General features: G+C 39.9%; 1 protein-coding gene across 3 annotated transcripts in view; it reads left to right on the top strand.

Moving 5' to 3' along the window:
- The window catches only part of LOC113914751 (beta-galactosidase-1-like protein 2), a 124,934-nt gene extending 104,050 nt beyond the window's left edge, over nt 1-20,884 (top strand). For all 3 annotated transcript variants that reach the window (XM_027580242.1, XM_027580241.1, XM_027580243.1), the window contains one exon: nt 20,852-20,884. In XM_027580242.1, the coding sequence (XP_027436043.1) occupies nt 20,852-20,874 (23 nt within the window). In that variant the 3' untranslated portion in view covers nt 20,875-20,884. The remainder of the gene's footprint in view (nt 1-20,851) is intronic.
- The last annotated feature ends 477 nt before the right edge of the window (nt 20,885-21,361 follow it).

Consider the following 21,361-nt stretch of genomic DNA (forward strand, 5'->3'; position numbering starts at 1 on the left):
TCCCCTAAGGTCAGGAACGTGTCAGGGATGTCCACTTTCACCACTGCTATTCAACATAGTATTAGAAGTCCTAGCCACAGCAATCAGACAACAAAAATAAATCAAAGGCATCCAAATCCGAAAAGAAGAAGTCAAACTCTCACTGTTTGCAGATGATATGATACTGTATGTGGGAAACCGAAAAGACTCCACCCCAAAACTGCTAGAACTCATACAGGAATTCAGTCAAGTAGCAGGCTGTAAAATCAATGCACAGAAATCAATGGCATTCCTATACACCAACAACAAGACAGAAGAGAGACAAATCAAGGAGTCGATCCCATTGACAATTGCACCCAAAACCATAAGATACCTAGGAATAAACTTAACCAAAGAGGCAAAGGATCTGTACTCAGAAAAGTATAAAATACTCATGAAAGAAATTGAAGAAGACACAAAGAAATGGAAAAACGTTCCATGCTCATGGACTGGAAGAACCAACATTGTGAAGATGTCAGTGCTACCTAGAGCAATTTACACATTCAATGCAATCCCCATCAAAATACCACCCACTTTTTTCAAAGAAATGGAACAAATAATTCTAAAATTTGTATGGAACCAGAAGAGACCCCGAATAGCCAGAGGAATCTTGAAAAAGAAAAGCAAAGCTGGCGGCATCACAATTCCAGACTTCCAGCTCTATGACAAAGCTGTCATCATCAAGGCATTATGGTACTGGCACAAAAACAGACACATAGATCAATGGAACAGAATAGAGAGTCCAGAAATGGACCCTTAACTCTATGGTCAACTCATCTTTGACAAAGCAGGAAAGAATGTCCAGTGGAATAAAGACAGTCTCTTCCACAAATGGTGTTGGGAAAATTGGACAGCCACATGCAGAAGAATGAAACTGGACCATTTCCTTACACCACACACAAAAATAGACTCCAAATGGTTGAAAGACCTAAACGTGAGACAGGAGTCCATCAAAATCCTAAAGCAGAACAGAGGTAGCAACCTCTTCAACCTCAGCCACAGCAACTTCTTCCTAGAAACATCGCCAAAGGCAAGGGAAGCCAGGGCAAAAATGAACTATTGGGATTTCATCAAGATAAAAAGCTTTTGCACAGCAAAAGAAACAGTCCACAAAACCAAAAGACAACCGACAGAATGGCAGAAAAGGTATGCAAATGACATATCAGATAAAAGGCTAGTATCCAAAATCTATAAAGAACTTATCAAACTCAACACCCAAAGAAGAAATAATCCAATCAAGAAATGGGCAGAAGACATGAACAGACATTTTGCCAAAGAAGACATCCAAATGGCCAACAGACACATGAAAAAGTGCTCAACATCGCTCGGCATCAGGGAAATCCAAATCAAAATCTCAATGAGATACCACCTCACACCAGTCAGGATGGCTATAATTAAGAAGTCAGGATACGACAGATGTTGGCGGGGATGCGGAGAAAGGGGAACCCTCCTACTCTGTTGGTGGGAATGGAAGCTGGTGCAACCACTCTGGAAAACAGTATGGAGGTTCCTCAAACAGTTGAAAATAGAGCTACCATTCGATCCAGCAATTGCACTACTGGGTATTTACCCCAAAGATACAAATGTAGGGGTCCGAAGGGGTACGTGCACCGTGATGTTTATAGCAGCAATGTCCACAATAGCCAAACTGTGGAAAGAGCCAAGATGTCCATCGAGAGACGAATGGATAAAGAAGATGTGGTATATATACACAATGGAATATTATGCAGCCATCAAATGGAATGAGATCTTGCCATTTGCAGCGACAGGGATGGAACTGGAGGGTGTTATGCTGAGTGAAGTAAGTCAATCAGAGAAAGACATGTATCATATGACCTCGCTGTTATGAGGAATTTTTAACCTCAGGAAACAAACTGAGGGTTGTTGGAGTGGTGGGGGTTGGGAGGGATGGGGTGGCTGGGTGACAGACATTGGGGAGCGTATGTGCTATGGTGAGCGCTGTAAATTGGTCAAGAGTGTTGAATCACAGATCAGTACTTCTGAAACAAATAATGCAATATATGTTAAGAAAGAAAACTGAAGAAGAAGATAGCAGGAGGGGAAGAATGAAGGGGAGTATGTCGGAGGGGGAGACGAACCATGAGAGACAATGGACTCTGAAAAACGAACTGAGGTTTCTAGAGGGGAGGGGGTTGGGGGGATGGGTTGGCCTGGTGATGGGTATTAAGGAGGGCATGTTCTGTGTAGAGCACTGGGTGTTATGCACAAACAATGAATCATGGAACACTACATTCAAAACTAATGATGTATGGCGATTAACATTAACAAGAAAAAAATTAAAAAAAAAGAAGTGGTATATATACACAATGGAATATTATGCAGCCATAAAAAGGAATGAGATCTTGCCATTTCAACGACGTGGATGGAACTGGAGGGTGTTATAGTGAGTGAAATAAGTCAATCAGAGAAAGACATGTATCATATTACCTCGCTGATATGAGGAATTTTTAACCTCAGGAAACAAACTGAGTGTTGCTGGAGTGGTGGGGGGTGGGAGGGATGGGGTGCCTGTGTGATAGACTTTGGGGAGGGTATGTGCTATGATGAGCACTGTTAATTGTGCAAAACTTTTGAATCACGGATCTGTACTTCTGAATCAAATAATCCAATATATGTTAAGAAGAAAAAAAAGAAGAATATAGCAAGATGGGAAGAATGAAGGGGAGTAAGTCGGAGGGGGAGATGAACCATGAGAGACGATGGACTCTGAAAAACAAACTGGGTTTTCTAGAGGGAGGGGGGTTGGGGGATGGTTTGGCCTGGTGATGGGTATTAAAGAGGGCACGTTCTGCGTGGAGCACTGGGTGTTATTCACAAACAATGAATCATGGAACACTACATCAAAAACTAATGATGTAATGTATGCTGATTAACATAACAATAAAAAATTTAATAAAAGAACAAACAACCTAAAATGAAACAAACAAAAAAAAAGAATGATATAGTGTCCTTCTGTGTCTCTAACTGCAGTGTTTAGTTTAAAATCTAATTTGTCTGATATAAGAATTGCTACCCCAGCTTTCTTTTGAGGTCCATTGGCATGGAAGACGGATCTTCATCCCTTTACTTTCAGTCTGGATGTATCTTTAGGTTCAAAATGAGTCCCTTCTAGACAGCATATGGATGCGTCCTGTCTTTTTATCCAATCTGCAACCCTGTGCCATTTAATGGGAGCATTTAGGCTGTTCATGTTGAGAGTGGTTATTGAAAGAAATGAATTTATTGTCATTATGTTGCCTGTGAAGACCTTGTTTTTATAGATTGTCCCTGTAAATTTCTGCTGTATATCACTCTTGGGGGCTTTCTCCTTTTATGGAATCCCCCTTAATATCTCTTGCAGCGCCGGCTCAGTGGTCACATATTCTTTCATTTTCTGCCGGTCTTGGAGGCTCTGCCTCTCTCCATCCATTCTAAATGACAGGCTTGCTGGATAAAATATTCTTGGCTGCATGTTCTTCTCGTTTAGTACCCTGAGTATGTCTTGCTAGGCCTTTCTGCTTGCCAGGTCTCTGTGGATAGGTCTGACGTTATTCTGATGTTCCTCCCTCTGTACATAAGTAATCTCTTTCCCCTAACTGCCCTTAAGATGGTTTCCTTGGTTCTAAGATTTGCGAGTTTTACTATTACATGCTATGGTGTTGGCCTGTTTTCCTTGATCTTGGGAGGGATCCTTTCTGCCTCTAGGACATGAATGTTTGTTTCGTTCCCCAGAATAGGGAAGTTCTCAGCTACAATTTGCTCAAATATATCTTCTAGTCCTCTCTCTCTCTCCACCTGCTCCGGGATTCCAATAATTCTGATATTGGAATGCTTCATGGTGTTACTTATTTCTCTGATTCTATTTTCATGGATTCTGAGATGTTTTTTCCTGGCCTCCTCTTTTCCCTCTTTACTCTATTAAATGGTCTTCCAGGTCACTAATTCTTTCTTCTGCCTCACTTACCCTAGCTGTTAGATTATCTAGATTAGATTGGATCTCATTGATAGCATTTTTAAGTTCTGCCAATTCAGCTTTCATTTCTGCCCTTAGAGACTCTATGTTGCCATTAATTGATTTCTCCATTCTAGCTATTGTCTTCACAATTGCTAGCCTGAATTCCATCTCTGACATCTTGGTTATATCTGAATCCATTTTTAAATCTGTGACATAAGTCATAATCTCTGAGTCTTTCCTATTTTAGGGTTCTTCCTCCTAGTCATTCTGTTGAGGGGTGGTTGAGGGAATGTATAGAGTACAAATTATTGACCACAACCCAAACAAGATGCACCTGTTTTCTTGGGACCTTAGGGTTGCTGGCCTCTTGTTTTCCCAGCCTGTCCTCTGTGGGAGGGGCCTGCTGCACTATTACTCAGGCAACTCTGTTTGGGCAGAGTTGCCCTGCCCCCTGTGGCAGGGTATGGGCTCAGTGGAAACCGGTTTTTTGGGGCTTTTATTCTCTGGCGGCTTTCTGCGTGTCTTCTGAGAGTCAGAGCAGAAGAGACCATTTCCAATCCTCTGCTTCAGAGCAGAGAGATCACACACAGTCTGTTCTTCAGTGAGCTCTCCAGGCCACACTATCTCCATTTCTGTCTGTGCTGCTATAAACTGCAGCGTCCTGGGTTGTGTGCCCCTCCGCAGGGCTCCCAGTCCTCGCCTCCAGGTGGGGCACATCTCTGCACTTTGTGCTTCTAAAACCACCAGCTGTCCCCAGTTCGCACGTGCAGCCCCACTGCTCTGGTTTCCATCTGGGGAGTTGCCCTAAAGTCCTTTCCCTGCCACTACTGGTCTGCGAGTCTGTGCCAGGTCCCCAGTGCTGGAGACTACCACTTACTGGCGGTGTAGTTTCCCCATGGCCAGACTCCCTCCTGCTGCTGTTTATCCTCTGATATCAGGGCTCCCTGCTTCATACCTCAAAACCAACCGCCTGCAATATTCTGTTTGTAGAGATTCAGATCTATCTTCTTACATCTCAGGCTGATTTTGTGGGTGTACAGAGTGGTCTGGTAGATATCCAGCTCAATTCCGGGGACCGGTTGGGATAGGGTCCCCTACTCCTCTGCCATCTTTTCCCCCTCGAGCATTGTTATTTTAGTCTTAAAATGGAAATGCATCCATTTTTCTTTAAGAACTCTGATCACAGAGGCATTCAAGCCTGTCATAGGGGCTTATAAATCTGGAATGAACGCTACCCAATTATTAAAGAACTAGAATCAGGATCATGTGAAACTGGTCTGAGCAGGCTCAAGCAGACTTGTTTCCCCACATGCCCTGCAACCCCCTCCAGTGCACTCTGGCCCTTAAAGCTGCATCATCCTTACCTCATGACTGGCATGAGGGGTGACATTTCTCAGAACAGATAATCAGAGAGAAAAGAAAAGGAAGGTGCACTGTAGATGAGTACACCTATAGGCCAGTAAGATAAATGAATGAAGTATCTTTCAGACTTGCCCATTTATGGCAGTAGTCATTGAGGGAGTGGGGGAAGAAAAATAGTCTTTCAATTTCTGGTCCTTAAGAAAGCATACTTCATTATAGCATTCCACAAACATTACATGGCACCCAAGCACAGCTGATTGAGAAAGGATGGGTATTGAATGAGGACAAAATCCAAGACCTAACTTCCTAAGTGACCATTTTAAGAAATATCTTTGGGCTGTAGCCTGAAGGGACATTCTTCAACCAATTAAAGGTAAACAGCTGGTCCTTTAGCCACTAACTACAGAGGAAAAAGCCTAACACTTGATCAGCCTTTTTGAAAAAATCTAGACAATACATCTCACATTAGGGAATTTCACTAATGCAACTACTGAAATGCAACTGGCCAAATTTCACTGGGACTCCCTACAGCCAAGAGCCTTGTAAGTAATCTAGGAGAGAATAATTCATCCTTGTCCCAGATCTCCTATCTTCTCTGACTCCACAGAATTACAAGTATTTGTGGCCATTTCAGAACCAAGTGGAACCTCTGAAATAAAGCTCCACTGGCATTATCAGTCTCTGTGCTTTTAGGCTTGAGAACTTCTTCCTTTTTCTGAGAAGCTATGGCAGACAGGTTGCCTCATAGAATAGTCATGACTCTCTGACCTAGCATTTTCATCTTGAAATTGGTCCTCTCATGGGGCGCCTGGGTGGCTCAGTCGTTAAGCATCTGCCTTTGGCTCAGGTCATGGTCCCAGTGTCTGGGGATGGAGCCCCGGGTCAGGCTCCCTACTCAGCGGGGAGTCAGCTTCTCTCTCTGTCTCTGCCCCAACCCCCGCTCGTGCTCTTTCTTTCTCTTCAATAAATAAATAAAATCTTTTTTTAAAAAGATATTATTTATCTATTTGACAGAGAGAGAGATAGCGAGAGCAGGAGCACAAGCAGGGGGAATGGGAGAGGGAGAAGCAGGCTTCCTGAAGAGCAGGGAGCCTGATGTGGGGCTCAATCCCAGGACCCTGGGATCATGACCTGAGCTTAAGGCAGATGCTTAATAACTGAGCCACCCAGGCGCTCCAAATAAATAAAAATCTTTAAAAAAAAGAAAAAGAAAATGATCCTCTCATCACTAAATTTCTGTTTTTGAAAATTTGCATTCAATTAGCCATCATATAGTACATCGTTAGTTTCAGATGTAGTGTTCAATAATTTATCAGTTTTGTATAACATGCAGTGCTCATCACATCACATGCCCTCTTTAATGCCCATCACCTAGTTGCCCCATCCCCCCACCCACCTCCCCTTCAGCAACCCTTGGTTTGTTTCCCAGAGTCAAGAGTCTTTCAGGGTTTGTCTCCCTCTCTGATTTCTACCCATTCCATTTTCCCTCCCTTTCCCTATGATCCTCTACACTATTTCTTATATTCCACATATGAATGAAACCATATAATAATTATTTTTCTCTGATTGACTTATTTCACTTAGTATAATACCCTCCAGTTCCATCCATGTCAATGTGAATGGTTAAGTATTCATCCTTTCTGATGGCTGAGTAATTTTCCATTGTATATATAAACCACATCTTCTTTATCCACTCATTTGTTGAAGGACATCTCAGCTCCTTCCACAGTTTGGCTAATGTGGACATTGCTACTATGAACATTGGGGTGCAGGTGCCCCTTCATTTGACTACATCTGTATTTTGGGGGTAAATACCCAGTAGTGCAATTGCTGGGTCATAGAGTAGCTCTGTTTTTAACTTCTTGAGGAACCTCCAAACTGTTTTCCAGAGTGACTGTACCAGCTTGCATTCCCACCAATAGTGTAAGATGGTTCACCTTTCCCTGCATCCTTGCCAACATTGGTTGTTTCCTGTCTTGTTAATTTTAGCCATTCTGACCAGTGTGAGCTGGTGTCTCATTGTGGTTTTGATTTGTATTTCCCTGATGCCAAGTAATATTGAACATTTTTTCATGTGTCTGTTGGTCATCTGTACGTCTTCTTTGGAGAAGTGTCTGTTCATGTCTTCTGCCCATTTTTCTTGACTGGATTATTTGTTTTCTGGGTGTTGAGTTTGATAAGTTCTTTATAGATCTTGGATATTAGTCCTTTATCTGATATGTCATTTGCAAATATCTTCTTCCATTCCATAGGTTACTGTTTAGTTTTGTTGACTATTTCCTTTGCTGTGCAGAAGTTTTTTATTATGATGAAGTCACAAGAGTTCATTTTTTCTTTTGTTTCCTTTGACTTTGGAGACGTGTCTAGCAAGAAGAGCTGCAGCAGAGGTCAAAGAAGTTGCTGCCTATGTTCTCTTCTAGGATTTTGATGGATTCCTGTCTCACATTTCGGACTTTCATCCATTTTGAGTTTATCTTTGTGTATGGCATAAGAAAATGGTACAGTTTCATTCTTCTGCATGTAGTTGTCCAATTTTCACAGCACCATTTATTGAAGAGACTGTCTTTTTTCCACAGGATATTTTTTCCTGCTTTGTCAAAGATTAGCTGACCATAGAGTTGAAGGGTCATTTCTGGGTTCTCTATTCTCCTTCATTGAGCTACGTCTATGTTTTGTGCCAGTACCATGCTGTCTTGATGATCACATCTTTGTAATATAGCTTGAAGTCAGGCATTGTGATGCCCCTCACTTTGGTTTTCTTTTTCAACATTCCTCTGGCTATTCAGGGTCTTTTCTGGTTCTAGCTCTGTGAAAAATGTCTATGGTATTTTGATAGGGATTGCATTGAATGTGTAGATTGCTCTGGGTTGCATACACATTTTAACAATATTTATTCTTCCAATCCATGAGCATGGAATTCTTTTCTATCTCTTTGTGTCTTCTTCAATCTCTTTCATGAGTATTCTATAGTTTTCTGAGTACAAATCTTTCACCTCTTTGGTTAGGCTTATTCCTAGCTATCTTATGGTTTTTGGTGCAATTGTAAATGGGATCGATTCTTTAATTTCTCTTTCTTCAGTCATATTGTAGTGTATAGATATGTAACTGATTTCTGTGCATTGATTTTGTATCCTGCCACTTTACTGAATTCCTGTATGAGTTATAGCAGTTTTGGGGTGGAGTCTTTTGGGTTTTTCACATTAAAGTATCATGTCATCTGCGAAGAGTGAGAGTTTGACTTCTTTGCCGATTTGAATATATTTTATTTCTTTTTGTTTTCTGATTGCAGAGGCTAGGACTTCTAGTACTATGTTGAACAACAGTAGTGAGAGTGGGCATCCTTGTTGTGTTCCTGACTTTAGGGGAAAAGCTTTCAGTTTTTCCCCATTGAGAATGATATTCACTATGGGCTTTTCCTAGATGGCTTTTATGATATTGAGGTATGTACCCTCTATCCCTACACTTTGAAGAGTTTTAATCAAGGAAGGATCTTGCATTTTGTCAAATGCTTTTTCTGCATCAATTGAGAGATCATATGGTTCTTGTCTTTTCTTTTATTAATGTGATCTATCACGTTGATTGATTTGTGAATGTTAAACCACCCTTGCAGCCCAGGAATAAATCCCACTTGGTCGTGGTGAATAATCCTTTTAATGTACTGTTGGATCCTATTGGCTAGTATCTTGGTGAGTATTTTGGTATCCATGTTCATCAGGGATATTGGTCTGTAATTCTCCTTTTTGATGGGGTCTTTGCCTGGTTTGGGGATTAAGGTAATGCTGGCCTCATAGAATGAGTTTGGAAGTTTTTCTTCCCTTTCTATTTTTTGAAACAGTGTCAGTAGAATAGGTATTAATTCTTCTTTAAATGTTTTGTAGAATGCCCCTGGGAAGCCATCTGACCCTGGGCTCTTGCTTTTTGAAAGGTTTTTGACTACTGCTTCAATTTCCTTGCTGGTTATTGATCTGTTCACACTTTCTATTCTTCCTGTTTCAGTTTTGGTAGTTTATACTTCTCCAGGAATACATCCATTTCTTCCAGATTGCCTAATTTCTTGGTATATAGTTGCTCATAATATGTTCTTAAAATTGTATTTGCTTGGTGTTGGTCATGATCTCTTCCCTTTCATTCATGATTTTATTAATTTTGGACCTTTCTCTTTTTGATAAGTCTGGCTAGAGATTTATTGATCTTATTAATTCTTTCAAAGAACCAGCTTCTAGTTTCGTTGATTCGTTCTACTGTTCTGGTTTCTATTTCATTGATTTCTGCTCTAATCTTTATTATTTCTCTTTTCCTGCTTGGTTTAGGCTTTATTTGCTGTTCTTTCCCCAGCTCTTTTAGGTGTAAGGTTAAATTGTGCATTTGGGATTTTTCTAATTTTTTAAGAGAGGCTTGTATTGCAATGTACTTAACTCTTTGAACCGCCTTTGCTGTATCCCAAAGGTTATGAACCAATGTGTTTTCATTTTCATTAGTTTCCATGAATTTTTAAAATTCTTCTTTAATTTCCTAGTTGACCCGTTTAGTAGGATGATTTTTAACCTCCAAGTGTTTGAGTTCCTTCCAAATTTCTTCTTGTGATTGAGTTCAAGTTTCAAAGCACCATGGTCTGAAAATATTCAGGGAATAATCCCAATTTTTTGGTATCTGTTGATACCTGATTTGTGACCCAGTATGTGATCTATTCTGGAGAAAGTTCCATGTGCACTCAAGAAAAATGGGTATTCTACTGTTTTAGGATGGAATGTTCTGTATATATCTATGAAGTCCATCTGGTCCAGTGTGTCATTCAAAGCCTTTGTTTCTTTGTTGATCTTCTGCTTAGATGATCTGTCCATTGCTGTGAGTGGGGTGTTAAAATTCCCTACTATTAATGTATTCTTATCAATGTGCTTCTTTAGTTTGGTTATTAATTGGTTTATATAATTGGCTGCTCCCATGTTGGGGGCATATATATTTATAATGTTAGATCTTCTTGTTCGATAGACCCTTTAAGTATGATACAGTGTTCCTCTTCATCTCTTATTACAGTCTTTGTTTTAAAATCTAATTTGTCTCATATTAGGATTGCTACCCCAGCTTTCTTTTTAGGTCCATTAGCATGGTAAATTGTTCTCTAGCCCTCACTTTCTGTGTGAAGGTGTCTTTAGGTCTAAAATTAGTCTCTTGTAGACAGCATATGGATGGATCTTGGTTTTTTATCCAATCTGATACCTTGTGTCTTTTTATTGGAACATTTAGCCCATTTACATTCAGGGTAACTATTGAAAGATATGAATTTGGTGCCATTGTATTGCTTGTTAAGTCCCTGCTTCTGTAGATTGTTTCTGTTTCTTTCTTGTCTATGTTACTTTTGGGCTCTCTCTTCATTTTCAGGATCTGCCTTAATATTTCTTGCAGAGCTGGCTTGGTGGTCACTTATTCTTTCAGTTTCTGTCTGTCTTGGAAGCTCTTTATCTCTCCTTCCATTTTGAATGACAGCCTTGCTGGATAAAGTATTCTTGGCTGCATATTCTTCTCATTTAATACCCTGAATATATCATGCCAGTCCTTTCTGGCCTGACAAGTTTCTGTGGATATGTCTGATGTTAGCCTCTTCTCTTGAGCTTCTGTCAGGATTATCTTTTTCTCTGAAATTTGCAAGCTTCAGTATTATATGTTGGGGTTGTTGACCTATTTTTATTGATTTTAGGAGGGGTCCTTCTACCTCTTGGACATGAATGATTGTTTCCTTCCCCAGATTAGGGAAGTTCTCAGCTATGATTTGCTCAAATATTCCTTCTGGCCCTCTCTCTATCTCTTCATCCTCAGACACTCCAATAATTCTGACATTGGTATGTTTCATGGCATCATTGATTTCTCGGAGCCTCTCTTCATGGGTTATTAGCTGTTTTTCTCTCTTTTCCTCAACTTCCTTTCCATCAACCTGTCTTCTAGATCACTTATTCTCTCTTCTGTCTCATTCACCCTAGCATCCAATTTAGACTGCATCTCAGTTATAGCATTTTTAATTTTGGCCTGATTAGATCTCATTTTTGCACTAAGAGATTCTCTAGGGTCTTTTATGCTTTTTTCAAGCCCAGCTATTAACTTTAAAATTGTTATCCTGAATTCCATCTCTGACATGTTACTTGTAACCATATTGATTAGATCTGTGGCAGACAACATTACCTCTGGTTCTTTCCTTTGTTGTGAATTCTTCCTTGTAGTCATTTTGCCCAGAGAAAAATGGGTGAGTGAGAATCAAAATCAGAATCAAAAATATCAATCATGACTCAAGCAAAAATACACTCTAGACAAATCCAAAGAGATCAGGAACCAAAAGAGAAAACAAAACAAAACAAAAAGCGGGGAGGGAGGGGTGAAGAGAGAATATAATGTTACAAGGTGGACAAAACAGGATGATCCACTTGTTCCTGAGTGAATTTTGTTCTGTTTGTTAGAAGACACTAAATCCCAAAATTGCAAAGAAAGCAAAACTTATATATATACAAAAATAAAATTGAATAGAGTGAAAAAAGGCCATAAATGAAGCATATATCATCAAATGTAGATGTAAAAAAATAAAAGTTAAAAAGTGTCAAAAACAAAGAGTTGAAAAAATAAGGAACTAATTTAAAAGGGAAAAAAGAAAAAAAGAAGTAGAAAATTTTAGACTGAAAGATAAATGAATCATGAGGAAAATCCTCAAGTTCTATATACTACTTTACCCTAGCACAGGAGTTTTACAGTCTTGTGGGATCCATAAACTTGTACATCTGTTCATCCAGTTGGTTTTCTGGGGGAGGGGCCTGTTGTGCTGCTTCTCAGGTGTCTTTGCCTGGGTGGAGTTGCACCATCCCTTGTGAGGGGCTGGGTTCAGTGTAAGATGGTCTTCTCTGTGGCTTTTGTTCCTTGAAGGCTTTCCGTTCCTTTTTAGAGGATCAAAATAAAAATGGCCATGCCCCGATCTCCAGCCTCAGAGCCGAAAGATTGCAATCCCCCACTCCTCAGTAAATCCTCTGGGACAAACAGTCTTCACTTTTGCGTGTTCCAGACTCCACAGACTCCTGCAGTGCGTGCCCACAGCTATCCTCCCTTGGGAGTGTGAGAGTTTTGAGTTACTGCCCTTTGTAGGGCCCTGGGGCTGAGAGCAGTTACGGGATCGTGTGCATACCCATTCTGCCACTCCTAGGCAATGGTACGGTCCCTGAGTTCCAGTATGCTGCTGGATGCTCAGGCAGAGAACGGTCACCTGATCTGGCTGGCTCGAGTTTTCTGGCAAACCGAGCTGAGAGCCCCCTCCTGGACTTGCTGATGGTAACCAGTTTCCCCACTCCACTGCTTTGACATTCTACCAGCTCAGGCACCCCTGTTAGTTCTGACTCCTGTGGTCCCGAGACCACACTGACCCACCTAGAATTCTGCCCGTTTCATCTCCTGAGCCCCTTTCAGACAGGGATGTCTCTTACTAGAGCAGATTTCTAAGAGTTCTGATTTTGCCCTCCAGGGCTATATCACTCTCTGGTAGCCAGCTTATGGAGGCTCCCTCGCTCCTTCATTTATCTTCTGGTATCTCCCCTCAGATTCACTTCTCTGCACCTCTTACCTTGCAAAAAGCAGTTGTTTTTCTGCTTGTAGAGTTCCAGATATTTTATTTTTACATCTCAGGCTGAGTTCATGGGTGTTCAGATGGTTTGATAGTTATCTAGCTAAATTCAAGGGACCAGATGAAACAAGGTCCCCTACTCTTCTGCCATCTTGTCTCCTCCTCCTCATAGCTAAATTTCCATCTGGTGAAAAAAAAAATTCCAAAAAGTTTCATTGTGATATGAAACTGATACATCCTATTATGAGCTACACTTGGCCCCAAAGACCAGTAACACCTTCATATACAGGGGTCCTTCTCTTCACCCCAAGTTACCCTTGCCTATTATATTACTGGATCAGGGTCTTGTCTATAAGATTTAACACCTGAAAAGACAGCCTGGTTCACAGGTGAAATAGTTTGCCCTAAGGTGGAAATAGCCAATAGAATTTACATCCATCTAACCTATAGGTGATGAATTGCCAATAGCCCCACAGCACTGAATGCTTTTACAGTAGACTGAATTTCAGATGGTGTTCTTGGCTACAAAACAAAGGCTGAATACCTTTACACAGACCAATGGACCAATAATAATGTCTTAACTGTAATCTAGGACTGGATTATGAAATACCTTTCTATGGAAACAGATACAATTTACTAGGTACTGTCTTTATGTTACATGTGCATACAACAATGCACATGTGCATGAAGCAACTCTGTCTAAAGAAAGGCATTTGGTGATTCAAAGGGGCACATACATCCCAATGTTTATAAAGCAATGTCCACAATAGCCAAAATATGTAAAGAGCCCAGATGTCCATCGACAGATGAATGGATAAAGATGTGCTATATATACAAAATGGAATATTACTCAGCCATCAAAAAATGAAGAAATCTTGCCATTTGCAACCATGTGGTTGGAGCTACAGGGTATTATGCTAAGGAAAATAAGTCAGAGAAAGACAAATACCATATGATTTCACTCATATTTGGAATTTAAGAAACAAAACAGATGAACATAGGGGAAGGGAAGGAAAAATAAAATAAGATAAAAATTGAGAGGGAAGCAAGCCATAAGAGACACTGAACTCTAGGAAACAAACTGAGGGTTGCTGGAGGGGAGGTGGGAGGGGGAAGGGATAATTGGGTAATGGGCACTAAGGAGGTCATTTGATGTAATGAGCACTGGGTGTTATATGCAATTGATGAATCACTAAATTCTACCTCTGAAACTAATAAAAAAGCAAGCAAGCAAGCAAGCAAGCTATCTGGACTGACAGCCAACCAAACATGTAAAACCATCATATCTAGGAATGAAACCACTATAGAAGACTGGGTTCCCCCCAAACAGTTCTTTTAACATGTATGGGAGCTACCATTCTCTCTAAAGACAGCCTCCATGGAATCAGCTCACATGGCTCTTGTCAGTCATGTATGTGTCCCTCACAGCCATAGCACTCTATTCTTGGCTTAGCAACTAGGTACCCAGAAATGAGGAGCTGGGGAACTAGGAGAATTTGAGGAGGAACAGAACATTTCTCTCCCTTTTTTTATGGCACAATACCCAGCTCTTTTTTTTTTCCCTTTGTGTCTGTTCAATCTCAGCAGACAGATGGATATAGATCACACTGTGCTTTCTTTGAATTCAGTGGATGGTCTGACAGTTCATATTGGTCAGAACCAAAACCCACCTGGAAAAACTTGAACTTGGACATTGCCTCATGTTGTCCTCTGGCCACCTCATTAGCTTCTTTGGTCACTTGTAATAACAGCATGGCAACAGTGGACATCATTGCTCTGGAAAAAAAAAAAAAAGACTGGCTTATTTTTAAGAGAGGATGATAAATTTTATTTTTTTAAGATTTTATTTTTTATTTGACAGAGAGAGAGAGACAGCGAGAGAGGGAACACAAGCAGAAGGAGTCAGAGAGGAAGAAGCAGGCTTCCCACCGAGCAGGGAGCCCAATGCGGGGCTCAATCCCAGGACCCTGGGATCATGACCCGAGCCGAAAGCAGACGCTTAACCAACTGAGCCACCCAGGTGCTCTGGGGATGATAAACTTTAATTAGTTGGGCATATGTAAATCAGAACTTGAAGAGTGGGATGGGAAAAAGGTAGAGTGAAAAACTCTCTTTTCCTATTACAGAAATGGAACTAAGAGCCCCAAATAGCCTTCACAACTGTTCTAGGCAGTAATTCATCATGAGAACACCTCATGATGCTGGATATGTTACCTTCATCTGTCCTTGGGATATTATTGATGTCTCATTCCTAGACAGAGTCGTGGAAACCACTATCAATGAGAAATGGTAGAGATAGAGATAATACTATATTTAATGAGCCCTCAGGGATGTGGCACAGTGGATTTATAGGTGATAAACCTGAATGACCCTGGAGTTTCCTGTTCTCCTAACATGTCATTGTCTTAGCAGAAAGCTGGCTTAACAGGTCTGAGTTAGTTCAACAGAAGGCTAATATGAGCTGATATCAGCCTGAGATTTTTCTTTCTAAGAAGATCACTTCTGGGGTGCCTGGGTGGCTCAATCGTTAAGCGTCTGCCTTGGGCTCAGGTCATGATCCCAGGTTGCGGGGATCGAGTCCTGCATCGGGCTCTCTGCTCCATGGGAAGTCTGCTTCTCCCTCTCCCACTCCCCCTGCTTGTATTCCCTCTCTCACTGACTGTCTCCCTGTCAAATAAATAAATAAAACCTTTAAAAAAAAAGAAGATCACTTCTTCAACCAGAGAAACCCCATTATTGTATAGACATGTAGATGTTTCCTGCTCTCCTGACCTATATATATGTAGGACATTATAGGTTGGGGCCATGATGCACAGTGGCCACTTACCTTAAGCACTGGGATGATAAGAGCTGAGGGGAGGGAGAAATTGTATGTGTTCTACTACTTTACTGCTTGTACGTTTGTCCCCAATAATGCTTCTTGTGTATATGTATTCAGTGGCAGTAATGGTGTATGTTTGGGATTCCTTTGTACAACATTTCTGAACATCCATTCTTTCATTCTTCCTGGTGTACAAAACTTAAGCTTTGCTGTGGGAGCTACACCTTAGTAAAGGATAACCCTAATTGCTGGTAGAACTCAATTTTAATGCTGTAAGCCAATTATGGTAATCCTGTTGTGTTTGTCAGTGATTGGTTTGGAGGTGGGCCTATGCTCCTATAATGAATCATGAGACACAAGGGAAGTCTGCTTGAAAACTTTCTCACTTTTAAAAAAGAGATATACAAATAGGGGCGCCTGGATAGCTCAGTTGGTTGAGCGTCTGCCTTCAGCTCAGGTCATGATCCCAGGGTCCTGGGATCGAGTCCCGCATCGGGCTCCCTGCTCAGAGGGGAGCCTGCTTCTCCCTCTCCCTCTCCCTCTACCTGCCATTCCCCTTGCTTGTGCTCTCTCTCTGTCAAATAAATGAGTAAAATCTTAAAAAAGAGAGAGATATACAAATATATATGAATGCTGATGTGGCTGAGTCTGCATTTGATGCCTGAAGCCCTCACAGCACCAGGCCACTAGCTGGCTGCCATCTGAGCAGTTTGGATCTCAATGTGCAGCAGAAAAGATGAGAAAAGGTGAGGTGAGTAAATAACTGACCCTAGAATCATTCTCATACAGATTTCTTGTTTTGAGAAAAAACAAAATATTATTGTAAGACAGTTGAATAAAAACTTTTTGTACTGATGCAGTACCTTTTATGTAGAAGAATTTCCACTCTACTTCTAGTTTTCTGAAAGTATTATTTTTAATTTTATATGTATATTGAATGCTTTTCTCATCTATTGAGATGATTAAATGGCATTTTTCTTTTGATCTGTTAATGTGGTAAGTTACACAGATTTTTCCCCATGTTGGAAATGAGCAGCTACATTGCTCAGATAAACCCGACTTAATTGTTATTGTTTTGGCTTGGATTTGCTATATATACTTAGAATTTTTGCATCTATATTTATTAGTCATTTAGTATTATTTCATTATTATTATTTTATTATTTTTCATTATTATTTTATTATATCATTTACTATGATTTTCTTTCTTTTCCTACATTCCCCTTGTTTAGCTAGTTTGCTGCATAAAATGGGCTTGGTAGATTTCTATCTTTTTCTATTATATGGAATGACTTGTATGGGATACAGGTCATCTATTTTTGTAAACATCTCCTGTAACTTTGTTTGAGCTTATAGTCTTGCTGCCTCTGAAACAGCACTGGTGTGCAGGGCATTTATCAGGAGTACTTGGGATCAATACCTTCCCCCACTCATGCACAGGCAGCAGTAGAAAACTGCAGGACTTCTGTCCTCCCAGAACATAGAGAAAAGCAGAGAAAACTCAGTTCCCCTGTGTAGTCTGGCTCCACAAAGCTCCAAATGTTGATGTGTAGCATACCAATTCCATTCAGTTCTAAGAATTTAAAAATATGTATTCTGATTTCTTTTTTAATCCATGGATTATTTTAATGTATGACTTTCATTTCCAAATACATGGTTTTTTAAATATTTTTTTAGAATACAAATAAAAGTTTATTGTACAAAATTGAGGCTTTCATATTCCATAGTTCACTAAGACTAAACAAAGACTACGTATTTTTTTAATCATTCACAAAAATTTCACTTTCTTTCCCCTCCAACTATTAAAATGGCCTGACCAAATGTTATCAAAACAAACACTATAAATAACACCAAGTCCTTTAAAGACAACTATCCCATAGCTTATATCTTGGCATAGGTGATCTTCATGGTGTGGGATGGTGTGATTTTAAATTCCTGTAAAGCATCCTTAGCAGATCTAGCCTTTCCATCATTTTCAAATTCAACAAAAGCAATGTCATGCTTTGCAGGTACCAAACAATATCTACCATGTGGCCAAGCTGAGAAAACAGGGCATTAGGGATTTCTTAACTCTTTTTTAATTTTGTCATTCATATTGTTGTTATAAACTGTATGATTTGGTCTGACACCCATGTTTTTGGGTTGAACTGTTCAAATAGCCTGAGGCCTACACTGGTCTGCTATTTTATTTGTTTGTTTGTTTGTTTATTCCAAGTTTTTATTTAAATTCAAGTTAGTTAACATATAGTGTAATATTGGTTTCAGGAGTAGAATTTAGTGATTCATCATTTACTTATAATACCCAGTGCTCCATGATGTGCTGAACACTGGGTGTTATATGCAACTGACGAATCATTGAACACTACATCTGAAACTAATGATGTACTATATGTGGCTAATTGAATTTAAATTAAAAAAAATACCCAGTGCTCAATGCAGTGAGGGGCCCCCTTAATGTCATCACCCATTTAGCCCATGCCCCCACCCACCTCCCCTCTAGCAACCCTCAGTTTGTTCTCTATAGCTAAGAGTCTCTTATGGTTTGCCTCCCTCTCTGTTTTTATCTTACTTTATTTTTCCTTCCTCTCCCTTATGTTCATCTGTTTTGTTTCCTAAATTCCATATATGGAGTGAAATCATATGGTATTTGTCTTTCTCTGACTGATTTATTTCACTTAGCATAATACACTCTAGCTCCATCCATGTTGTTTGCAGGTGGCAAGATTTCATTCTTTTTGATGGCTGAGTAATATTCCATTGTGTATATACATCTTCTTTATCCATTCATCTGTTGATGGACATGTGGGATCGTTCCATAATTTGTCGATTATTGACAGTGCATGTACCCCTTCAAATCAGGACTTTTGTATCCTGTGGATAAATACCTAGTACTGCATTTGCTGGGTTGTAGGGTAGTTACATTTTTAACTTTTTGAGGAACCTCCATACTGTTTTCCAGAGTGGCTGCACCAGTTTGTAGTCCCACCAACAGTGTAGGAGGGTTCCCCTTTCTGCACATCCTTGCCAATATCTGTTATATCCTGAATTGGTAGTCTGTTTTTTTTTAATCTTTTTGATGTTAATTTCCACTTCGGTGTTTGTGTATGAAAAATACTCTTCATAAAATGTCAATTACTTGAAATTTTCTAACACATCGTTGGAACCTAAAATGTAGTCAAATGTGGAAAAAATTTGTATGTGTTTGTTGTGCCTGTAAGAGACTCTGTATACCTCTTGACTTAAACTTATTAAAAACATTATTCAATTTATTTATTTTTGTCTGATTGAGCTAAGTGTTTTCAGTGAAGTATGTATTTAAAGTCCCCTATTTAACATTGAATTTGTCAATTTCTCTTTGTAATTATGTTACTTTTTACTTTATGTATTTTGAGATTACATTGTTAAATTTATATATGATCAGGATTGTTAGGTTTTCTTTGTAGATTTCCTTTTCCTCACTTAAGTACTAGCATTCCTTAATGCTATTAAATCTGTTTGCCTTAAACCCTATTTTGTCATTTATTAAGTGTTACTCTACCCATTATTATCTGTGTCTATCTCTTTATATATTTTTTCCTGAGCTCAAGTCCTTTCAATGAATTCTGTCTGCTCTAATTTTATATTTTTGTCCCCCTTGGCCTAGCTTAACACCCTTAGAACCAAATCCCATACATGATCCCCAGACTCCTGTTGATACCAATTGGTAAAATCCTGACACTCTTTAATCTATAGACCATTTTCTCCTGGACCAGGCACTGCACTCTGCTAGTGGGCCATGGTGGGATGGGGGACAGCTGATTTAGGGGAAGGTTGGAGGGATTTGTTCTCAGCTCCATCTGTGTCTGCTGGTGGCATGACTGAGTCCACTCTTACTATACTAGCCTCCATCAAAGGCTTTCTTTTTCTTCCCTTTCCCTGAATTGGACATTCAAAGCTTTTAAGTTGTCTTTTCTCCACTTTTCTTGGGCTGTGTACACATCCTGACTACTTTAGTCTTTGTTGCCATGGGAACCAGTGCCCAGCCCCTTGATCTCATGCCTGCCTTTCACCTGCACTCCACCCCATGCCTGTCTGGTGACGGTTTGAGTACTCATGCCACCCATCAACACTGTTGACATCCCATTTCCCTCCAACAAGAATGTTATCTATGTGGTTATTAAACATCTTTGTAACCTAGTCCCAAAACCTCATCTTAAGGGTTTATTATCTGAGGCTACTTCTGGTATCAATTACTCTACCAGTTAGGTTTCCATCAGGGAAGAGGGGTACACTCAGAAGAAGTGTGATTGAGGTGAGTTTTGTTAGGGGTGAAGTTAAAGAAAACCAGTGAGGGATGATGAAACACTTTGGGGCTTGCACCAGAAGGAACTAGGGATGCCACTTCCACCCATAGGCCTAAGGGCCAAAGGGAGTGAGCTGCTACCAGAGCTGGCAAGATCTGCAGTTGGATCAAAACACTCTGTCTACAGTCTGTCCATTGGCCTCCTATAACTCCCAGATCTCATCACTCTAAGCCTGGGGCTCCCATATGTTTCTCCTTTCTTCTGGGGGGATAGGTCCTCATCATGGCCATTCTAAGTGGTTATGCTCTCTTACAGAATCCCATTTGCTTTCTGTTTCTATGGGATTCCTGTTTTCTGAACCTCTGAGCTTTTTTCCACCTTGCTTTTGAATTTAGTTATATTCACTTATTGAAAATAAAGTCTTGTCTTCTTGATCATTTCCACCATTTGGTATAAGGGAGGAAGATTACAGATATGTCCACATAGCTAAATTGAAACTAGAACTCTATGTACATTGCAATAGTAATGTCAAAATTTTCAAGTTTACAATCCCTTATGCATAATTCTGGCATTTACAAAATTTTGTGAAACCTTGCATTTTTCCCCCAAGTCATTTGACAGCACATCTTGAGCCAATGTGAGTTAATTTAACAAAATTAACAAAACCTGTTTTGAATTTACCTGACACTTTTTAATTGTCTTTATTTATCCTCCTTAATATGAATGTCCAGATGTATCACTGCAGAAATATATATATATATGTATATATATATAACTTCTATAGATTTATTCTGTTAAAATATCCCTTTTCTATGATTTCAGGTTGGTACAGGTGGAAGAGTTGAGCAGGTGCACCCAGTACTTTGTGGAACCAGTTCTGGGCTCTCCCACTTTGGGCAAGTTGTTCAGACAAAACCTTCATTCTGCAGATAGAAAATGCAGGTCATATTTGTACTGATATCAGTTGGCAAAAGTGAGATAACAGCCTATTTTGTCTATTATTTAGCAAAATGCTTGAAGCACAGTGAGCTCTCAAAACTTAGAGGCTGTTACTGTTACAATGATCTTTTTAGCAAGCAACTCACATATGAATGGGACTGTACTGTGCATACTGTTCTGTAACTTGCTTTTTAAATTAAACACTAGTGTGACCTGGTTTTCATGTCATTAATTTGATCTTTGTGTTTTCATGGTTTTATAGTATAACCTCTACTGACCCCTACAATTGCATTCCTTCTGATACCACCCAGAAGTGCTTGCTGAAATATGAATTTGAGCACATGTCTCTCTGTTCCAAACCTTACTGACTCCTCTTTCCTTAAAGTGTCAAGT

Source organism: Zalophus californianus, chromosome 11, assembly GCF_009762305.2.
Source record: "Zalophus californianus isolate mZalCal1 chromosome 11, mZalCal1.pri.v2, whole genome shotgun sequence".
NCBI classification, from domain to species: domain Eukaryota; kingdom Metazoa; phylum Chordata; class Mammalia; order Carnivora; family Otariidae; genus Zalophus; species Zalophus californianus.